Genomic DNA, 10,316 nt, shown 5'->3' with positions numbered 1-10,316 from the left:
AAACCTAACATCAAAACAAGCAAAAGATTACAAGTTTCAAAAAAAATAAAAACAACTAATAAACCGGCTATCCAATCATCAAACAAAAACTCATCAATCTTAGGGTCCAACAAGCTCCAATCAAGAGTAGAATTTTCTGATGTTGCATCAACACAACCAACAACATCTACTAAGAACGAACCAATCATCAACGACAAAGTAAAAACATCAATTGTCTCCTCAATAGTCCAAGAAACAGCCTCTTCACAAGCAGAGTCATATAGATTGAAAATCACCACCATATCCATCATACCGGCAAGAACAATTCAAGAAATATTCAAATGTAAAGCCATAACACCTACAACCACCTCAAGAAGCCAATATTTGACCTCATCACTGCCAAAGTCAACTGAACTAATAATCATCACCATTCTCTTCATATTATCAAGAGAAACCCAAAAAAATTCAAATCCTTCAAATCTTTAACCAATAAGACTTGATCTTCAAAGAGCAACTGAAAAATAAGTGACCAAACAGCCAAATCTTCATAAAAAACCTTTACCAACAACTTCCTCAATGTAAACAATCCACGGGCAGACCAATTTGATGATCCAACCAAAGTTGAAAAAGAAAAAAACAACATCTCCAAATTGAATAGACCAAATTATGGAATCAATAAATTCTAGCACTCTCGAATTCCAGTAAACGAACATAATTTGAATAAACCTAATATACATGTCTAAGATCATCTCATAAGATTTAATGTAAAATAGTTCATAATCATGCATTAAAGTATTTAACCTGGATTACTTGATTTCACTAGTGCATTTATATATAGTGTGTAATTTATCCCAAATTTTCTTGCCAGTAGTGCAGGTGGATACAAACATACAATCTTCATAATTTAAAGTATATAAAAAAAAAATAGTTTAACGATTTAGCATTCAATTGAGCATTGATTTGTTCTTCCTTACTCCATTTATTAAAATGAATATCAATTTAAATTCCATTTATAACACGTAATGGTAAAGAATAACCAGTTAAAATCAATTGTCAAATTCGATAATCAATTGATTGTAAGAAAGTTGAAATGCAAATTTTCCAAAAATTAGAAGTAATATTTTAGAATAAAGATGGTCGTGTGATTGAATAACATTTGGCAACATTACGATTACAAAATTTAGCCATTGACCAAAATTCAAAAAGTTTTCAAACTTAAATTTATGAATTTCATTCTGATTCCACTTGAAAGTTCGTCAAGGATGTTAAGCCCTTATGAACTAGTCCCAAGGCTAACCAAGGGGGTGAATTGGTATTTAAAAATTTCTTAAAGAAAAAACATAAAAATAACAAAACCAAGATTCACCATAAGAGAAATGAAGTGCGGAAAAATAATCAGAAAGAACATATCAGACTTATAGTGGTTCGGTCAAACCTGAACTACATCCACTCCCCGGAGGCACCCTCCGAGTTTTGCACTAAACCTTTAATATGTCTCCTTTAGCCCCCACAGCTAAGTGGAGAAGCCCTTACAAAATCACTTCCACCTTCCCTGATGCGGAAATGTAGCCGGGCCCTTTAACACCAAAAGAGATCTTCTTCTTCCAAAAACTTCCCTCAAGACGAACCTTGAATCTGATGGTACTAAGGTGAAAGCTTTTTGGAGAAACCATGTGGAATCCTCTCCACACTCCTTTGAAATCTCCTCCAAGGATCTTCTACCTCTCTCAAACTCCACCCTTTCTTCTCTCCCTTCAAAGTTCTCACTTTAAGTTTTCTCCAAAAGAATGAAGCTTCAATGGCTGCCAAAGACACCGACTTGTATAAATAAGAGGTCTTAATTAAAAGAGTTACAATTTTGTTTTTAATTGCAACAAAATGATAATATCATCAAGGACAATATTCAAATCATTGAGCATCGTTTAGAACATCACCCTGATTTAATGTCTAGATGACGGAAAAGTAAACTGATTATCCTGGATGATCTCATGATCGTCCGAGCTGATTAGTACAGAAAGGCACACATCATCCAGAGCATCACCCTAAATGGAGCTAAGCTGATTATTGAACTTCCTGAGAGAATTAAGCTTTGTGAACTGATCGTCCTAGATGATCCTACGATATTCCAGGTCAATATAATCAAGTAATTAAACCTTAAATACTTTCCTTAATTACCAGGTTAATTTAGGCATAATTACACTTCATCGTTTAGGATGATGTCCAAAAATAATACATGCCTAAAGAGATCTGGAGGCTGATTCTTTCTTAATTGAGCCTATCATCCCATACGATGATACTATCATTTATGATGATTCTCTTAATTATAACTGCCACAACCAGGATGCCCTAATTATGAATTTTTTTTAACTGATCATCTAGGATGATTTTTGGATCATCCCGGCCAATGTGATCGAAAATAGAAAACTCTTTACCAGTCAAAAACTTTCTCCCAAGTGTGTATATGCAAGGTTACAAAGCAAGTATACACCCTTACAGGACATAACTAAAAAAAATATCAATGAATATTACAAATAAAACTTCTTCTACCAATTCTTGAGCATTGAATGGTGCACTGTAATCCTAAAAAGTTAGTATAGACACAAACAAAAATATATTGCAAATATAAGTAGACTATAGAAAGTGAGCCATAATATGCGTTATCATCAAAACATAAACTCATAAGCTCAAGTTGCAACAAATACCCCCCTTTTTTATGATGGAAAAAATACCCCCCTTTTTTATGATGGCAAATATTTATGTTTGAATTTACAAAATTAAAAATATTTTCTCCTAATCTCCCCCTCACGAGAATAAAAATTAAAAATTAGGGAAAATAAAATTTTTGTTGTTCATATTTTTTTTTTAAATAAAAGGTCATAAAAAAGATAAAAATATAACAGTACATTCCCCCCCCCCTTTAAAATTATCAAAAAGAGGAGGGGCACAAACAATCAATACAATAAAAAAATAATTTAAAAAAATGATCCTTCTTCTAGTGAAAAAATTAAATATTCTTAAAATGAGAAAGTTGGCTCTTGATTTTATTCAAAAACTTAGTAAGAAATGTATTGACAATGCATAACCCAGAAATATTAGAAATTCAGAAATTGTTAATCCTTTTAAATGCTAAAAAATATTTTAATCTAATATCTAAATCAAGGAACAAATTAGAAAAAGAAACACTAATTTTTTTTTCAAAACTCATTTTATAATACATATCTAATAGAAGATTAATGCAAAAATTGGTGAATCAAGAATAATGATTTTCAAGCTTCAGTATCCAAAAAATCAAGGGTTTTCTTAAGATTTAAAAAGTACAAGAAAGGTAAGCTTACCTTTTATGAGCTCATTTTATGCCTCTTGTGAGTTGTTTGGTGTACTTTACATTTTTTTAATTTTTGATACACTTGATGTATCTTTCTCAATTTGACGTCATTTCACATTTTTTTATTTGGAGTCATTGGCCACTTTTTTTTCAATCAAATATCCTACCTTTCTAAAGTTTTAATAACTAAAAAAACCTATTCTATTGATAAATTGAACTACTTGATTAAGTAAATTATAAGGTGGATTAAACAACTTGCAAAATATCCCTATACGAAAGACAAAATGTAAGGAGATGAAAAAAGTTCAATTTCAAAATTTAATTTATAATATGATGAAGATTTTGAATCAAAAGTACAATAACTTTTTTAATAAAAGGGATAGAAAGACAAAAATATGAGTTTTCTTTCTTTGATTGTTTTTAGAGAAGTTAGTCACAACTTACATAAGAATTCAAGAAAAAATAGGAGGTAGGTTTTTCTTTTTTTTTTAAAAAAAAGAAATGTGACATGTGTGTGTTAGGGGGGTAAGTGAGCCGAGCCGGCTCGCGAGCCGGCTCGCAAAGTGTGAAATTTTGCTTATTAGTCGAATTCAAGGGTGTAAGTGAGCCGAGCCGCTCGAGCTCGACTCATTTATGGGCTCGCGAGCTGAGCTTATTGAGCTCACGAGTCGAGTTCGAGCTTGATGAGGCTCGGCTCGTGAGCTTGCGAGCCAGCTCGAATAAAATTTAAATTTTTTAATTAAATAATTCATATTATTTATTACATGTAAATCATAAAAAATGATAAACTATTTAAATCTTAAAAAAAGATAATGCTCAGTTTTTAAGAAAAAAAGCTGCATATACGGTTGTAACAGTTCCCAAAACAAACCATTAAATATTTTATTATATTTCCAATACTCTTGCTGTCAAAAAACAGAATAGGTCTTTCTTTTATCTATAGGAAAAAGCAAGGTGGACTATTGGGAGCTGTGAGTCGAGCGCCCCTAGGTATTTTGTTGTCAGCCTGTAACTATGTACGAGCTATTAAAAAAAAAATGAATGTCTTATCGTGTGGCTGGCTTGCTTACCGAAAAATGAGCGGGGATACTAAACGGCTTGGGCGGGAATTCAAAATTTAGCGGCTCGACGAGCAGCTCGATGAGCTCGTTTATGTTACCCGAGTCGAGTTCGAGCTCGACTTTTAAGCTCGACTCGAGCTCGAGCTCGAGTTTGAGCTCGGTGTTTGACTCGCGAGTCGAGCTCGAACACCTCTTGACTTGAGCTCGACTCGACTCGTTTGCACCCCTAGCAGGGACAGCACATGGGCTAAGGCTCTCTTTGATGAATCCTCATTGCAGGAGTTCATCTACCTGTTTCTTCAATTCAGCATGTTTAGTTGGGTTCATGCGGTAGTGAGGAAGGTTTGGTAAGGAAGCTCTAGGTAATAGGTATATTACGTGTTGAATGTCCCTAAGGGACGGGAGTTGGTTGGGTAAGTCTTCCGGGAAGACATCAGCGAAAGCTTCCAAAAGAGGTTTAATCTCCTCGGGGACAGGCTCTTCCTGATCATCATTAACTTCACTAGCTACCAGTGCGTACATGGGGGATCCTTGGGTAAATTCCATATCCATTTCTTTGGCAGTCACAAGGTGCGGGTCTTTACCGATTTTAGGGGTAGTGGGCTTATCTTCATCCTTACTGTTCTTTGGTTGGGAGGGAATAAGTTTAATCTTTTTACCGTTATGTTCAAATACGCAGGTATTTGTTCTCCCATAAATGTGGACGTCATTGTCAAAAAGCCACGGGCGCCCAAGGATGATCTGGCCAACATCCATAGTCAAAACGTCACACCAAATCTTTTCCTGATATCCAGCAAAAGTAATAGGGATGAGGCTCCTATCCTTAATTTCAATTGTCGTTGAGTTAATCCAAGCAACTTTATAGGGATTTGGGTGTGGTGTTGCCTTGATATTAAGCTTGGAAATCATGGCGGAGGAGACAACATTAATGCAACTTCCACTGTCTATGATGACTTTACAACTCTTGTCTCCTATCTTGGTAAAAGTGTGGAAAATGGACGTCCTACGCCAGTCATCATTAGGTTTAGGGTGGGACAATGCACATCTAACGACCATCAGATCAGCAGGGGTATCCTCCTCAAAGAAATCTTCCTCATCTTCCACATGGTGGACCAAATCAGTGTCGGGTCCTTCTTCTTCCTCAACAACTTCCTCAATTATAGTTACCTTGTACGGGCTGGAACATTGGGAGGCAATGTGTCCATATTCGTGACATCTAAAACACTTAGTGCCGGCAGAGGTCTTGGGGGTTTCCCGCTCAGGTGTTTTGCCTTTATAGTCTGGACGAGGTTGGGTTTGATTTGGGGAGGGTCGACTACTCGGGAGCCCAGCGGGTTTGTTGGACGGTTGGCTAGAGGAAGACCTGAACGGGTTGGGGCGAGGGTCGAGGTTTATAGAAGTGTGACTCCTAGATTCTTCCAGATCTAACACGAGACTACAGGCGGCTTCAAACGTGTTCACTCCTCTTGCAAACAATTCATTCCTAAGATCTTCTCTTAATCCTGCTCTAAACATCGATAGAAGTTGGACAGGAGTGGTGGTTTCTTCCCCGTTGCAGCGTATGATGAAATCATCAAAGGCCGCAATGTATTCTTTCACGGGCTTGTGTCCTTGGGTCAACCTATTCCAATGATCCAATAGCCTAGGGTAGTAGGACGGGGGAAGGTACTTCCGTTTCAATTCTTGTTTCATTGTTCCCCAGTCAGTCACGGGGTACTCTCCTCGGGTTTCGCGCATGTGTTTTAAGTTGGCCCAATACTGGTTAGCTCTACCAGTCAACTTCATTTCAGCGAATCAGACCTTTCTCTCTTCTGAAATATTGTACCACTTAAAATAGCTATCCATCCCTTTGAGCCAATCAAGAAAAACTTGGGGATCTAACGTACCATCAAAAGTCGGGGCATCTATCTAAATACTCTTAAGAAGTTGGGTATCGTTGTCTCTCCAAGGTGTGTCACGTCCTATCGATTCTTGATTGGGTCGGTAGTGGTCTCTAAGAGGTCCGTATTCAGTGCGGTTGTCGTCTCCGTAAGGAGAGTGGGGTCTAGAAGGGTGTAGATGGCCGGGTTTCCTATCCTTTCAATGTTGTCTAGTCTATCACCCGTTTGGCGTCTAAACTCAGCTAAATTCGTTTTAGTATCCCTAATTTGTTGTGTAACCGTTCCCAATTGGCCTACAATTAAGTCTAAAGTGGCTTGAGTGTGTTCCGGATCCATGGTTGGGTGCTAGGGGACACTAGGGAGAGTTTCTAAGTCAAGGGCAGCAGCTAATCACACTAGATTGCTCACTAAAAGGGTACCAACCGTAGCGGGGAAGTTCAGAGCAGCAACTAATATGAAGGACGAAGTTACCTAAGCAATTTAGGTGCAATTTAGGTGGACTCCGGAGTGTGGACAGCAAGTGACTACTACCTAAAACTCGCCCAAAAAGGCTAAAACAGGTGCAGAAATTAAGTGGTCAGCAAGTGTAGTCAACTATCTAAGTGGCCTAGACTAATGTAGATGTTATGGAGAAGAAGGCAGCACTCAAACAAAGAGATATGCTTATGTAAGATGAAGAAATCATGGCAGATTTTTCTGGACAGCAAAATGAAAACACAAATTAAGACTATCTAAATGATGTTATGCATGCCAGCCACTAAGGACAAGTTAAAGTGGACTCCTAGGATGCATCTAGCACAAGTAAAGCATGCTAACCTGGCTCTGATACCAAGATGATAGGAATCAATTAGGAGTTGCTTGCGGAAATTAAAATGACGATTAAGTAAAGCGTTACCACCACAAAGTTATCACCAACAAAATAGATGATTAAAGAAATTCTAGGTAATCAACTTGCTTAGGCGAAGAAATGCTTTGAGATAACCAAACAATTCAAAAAAAAAAAAAAACATCCAATGATAAAAGAAATACTTAAATGTTCATAACAAAATCTTACGCTTAATAATGAGAAAATTCACCTCGAGCACCTTCTCACTCATTTACTCTTGGCTTTTAGCGGAGGAGAAAGAACCATACAAAGATGGAGAGCACCACTACGGAGAAGGAGACGAATGACTTCGTTACCGGAGAGGTAGCCGCTGGTGGAGGTGGTAGTGGATGGCGTCCGGTGATTGTCCAAGCGTAGTCTTGAAATTGGCCGTCGATGACGTGCACAAGCGTGGGGAGGATTCGATCCAAGTAATCTCCAACTGTGTCTTCGTGATCAAACCCCACGTCGAAGAACGGAGATCAGAGAACGTGGATATTTCTGTAGGCGTCGAATACGAGTCCACCTTCAAATTCTGGATCCGCCATTCATAATGGGATCGAATGGGAAGAAGAAAAAGAGAGGAGGAGTTTGCCGTGAGCTAGGGAGAGGGATTAGGAGGGAGATCTTGTTTGGAGAAAATCTGAACTTGATTTTCAGATTTTCTTGGATTGGAGGGAGAGATTATTTGCCATTAAAATCTCCATAAATTAGGTTAGAGAGAGGGGCGGCTATTAGGGGGGGATTAATAGGCTAATTAATGGAGGCTTAGGTGGCAAGTGGAGAGAGAAACGGCTATGTGGGGTGGCCAGCCATGCAAGGAGGAAAAAAGGGGGGAAATTGATTAATTAGTGGGGCCAAGGGAATTAATCCAAATCTCATTTTGAATTTCAGATTTTAATTAATTTAGGAAAGTTTCCAAATGGGGGGAGAGAAGAGAGGGATTTGAATTTGAATTCAAAATAGATTGTGCCTCAATTAAATCTCTTTCCTATTTGGGGTGAACTAATTTAGGAAAGAATTAATAAGGGTTTTAATTTTGAAATTCAAATTTCATAGGGAGGGGGGCCCGGCGGGATTGCTCCAGGGGGAAGAGGGGCTGGGCTAGTGGGGGACGGAGAGCTGGATTGGGCCGGCGGCTGGCATAGCTTTCCTATGTCTCCTCTCTTTCTCTCAAGCTCTCAAGCAAGAAGAAGAATGAAATCTCAGAATTTTATTAATCAAACATTAAGCTCATACAATAGTAGAAGACCTCTTTATATAGGTCTCGTCAAAAGAAAATAACATGACTCAAATGCCCACAGGGCTACAACAAAGACTAAACATCCATAAGGGCGAAATAGTAAACTAAAAACTTGAAATTAAAAGATACATGGAAAATATCAAAAATGACATGGAAAACATCAGAAATATAAGCTCCTAATCGTAGCCATCGATCTACGATTCCTTCGCCGATAGACCTGCCTAAAATGTTTGTCGATGACCTCATCAATTTGAATTTGCTTTTATTACTAAAATAACTCTACCATTAGTCTCTCCAAAGCAACAAGTACAGTCCATGAGCATGCCAAAGACCACCCGGTGAAAATGAGTCCTTTGATCATCCCACAAGTTTATTGTTAAGTTGTGGAAATTAATTAATACCCTACAAAGATAAGTCTTACAATGATATTAGTGAGTTGTTTCATTAAAGATGTTTTAGGAATTTTATTGTATTTTTTTATTGCTCTATAATTTAGTTGAAGGGAAGATTATGAGGTATGATAAAAAAAGGAAATAGAGTTGTCAATTTCTCAGTAAAACTATATTATAATCATAGTGAAATCTATAGTGGTGGCAATATAACTTAGTCATCAATTGGATAAACCTATATAAAATTCATATTTGATTTGTGTGGAAATTATATTTTTTATTGCCCTCTATTATTTTATTTGCTATGGATGATTTGAATTAAGTCTCGCCTAATTCTCAATAAATATGTAATTAGTTTACTTTAGTCAAAACAATTGAGGTAGTGATATATTAATATGAAAGAATATATTAAATTGGTATGATAGCAATATTTTATATTATGGTCATATACCATTAAATTTGCAAGTTTAGAACAGTAAATCAACAAAAAAAAACAACAATATACTAAAGAAAATAAAATTTGAAATAGTACCTCGCCTGAGATTAAAACAAAAAAAATATATATATATATATATCAGCATGAATCAAGGCCTTCAACTATAACAAAACCAACTCCAAAATGGCAATTTTTTTAAACAGAACATTGACCAACTATATATTAAAATAATGAACATTAAAAAAATTTAAATATAGGCCTAATGGGAGAGCGATTCATGCTGCTATGTTGGGAGCTTGTGTCGATGTGCCAGACAAGTCAACCCAAAGGGGCTATTGGCTATATTTATTTAGTTTTTAAATGCATTTGGTCTCTGTGAACTACACATTGGATGTCAACTAACTGTTGCCCTCCACTCCAAGCCTTTCTTTAACCTTTTTTAAATGTATTTAAACCTATGTTGCACCGATACGGATACAGCGACACTGATACGACACGATACGGATACGGGACACGTCAATTCTTAAAAATACAGGATACGGGTACGGCGCGGATACGACATCATAATTTATAAATCAAACATAAAAATTAAGAAAGCAATCAAAGCATAATATTTGAAATTACCCAAAAAAAAAATGACAACAACATCATTTGTAGCCTTGTAGCTTATAATATCAAAATATAAGTAAGCATTAAATGTCTAGTACAACTATTCAATAGAAGGAATGATATGATTAGCTTCTTCAGTGGTTTATCTTTGAACTTCTATATCATCTTCAATAAATATCATAGCTTTTAATTCAGTCTCTTCAAGTGAAAGGTTAGTAATTTATAATATTCTCATATCATCAAGAGACTCAAATCCATCTCGGAAATGAGAGAACTTTGCTCGCAGCCGCGGAAGTAAATACGACACATCTTTTTTTTCGGATTTCTTTTTGTTTTTCAACGGACACGTGTATCGGATACACGTGTCCTTTTGAAATTAAATAATATTTTAATTGGATACGTCTATGGCGTATCCGACACGTATCGGTGGAGTATCGGAGGCGTATCCGTGTATCGGATACAGCACACCTTCATAAATAGGTGTATCGGTGCAACATAGATTTAAACCATCTTAACCTCTCATTATATT

At 36.7% G+C, this 10,316-nt stretch overlaps 1 protein-coding gene across 1 annotated transcript; it reads right to left on the bottom strand.

The window, feature by feature from the left end:
* Positions 1–4,635: 4,635 nt before the first annotated feature.
* LOC110097627 lies at positions 4,636–6,150 on the bottom strand. Its single transcript, XM_020824125.1, has one exon. It carries the CDS (start codon positions 6,148–6,150, stop codon positions 4,636–4,638), a length of 1,515 nt encoding a protein of 504 aa, XP_020679784.1.
* Between the last annotated feature and the right edge of the window lie 4,166 nt (positions 6,151–10,316).

Source organism: Dendrobium catenatum, unplaced genomic scaffold (assembly GCF_001605985.2).
Source record: "Dendrobium catenatum unplaced genomic scaffold, ASM160598v2 fragScaff_scaffold_1659, whole genome shotgun sequence".
In the NCBI taxonomy this organism is placed as follows: domain Eukaryota; kingdom Viridiplantae; phylum Streptophyta; class Magnoliopsida; order Asparagales; family Orchidaceae; genus Dendrobium; species Dendrobium catenatum.
This window is presented reverse-complemented; position numbering and strand designations above follow the sequence as displayed.

Excerpts from the sequence above, each read along its gene's own strand:
- LOC110097627 (XM_020824125.1), bottom strand. The coding sequence starts at position 6,150 with ATGAAGTTGACTGGTAGAGCTAACCAGTATTGGGCCAACTTAAAACAC.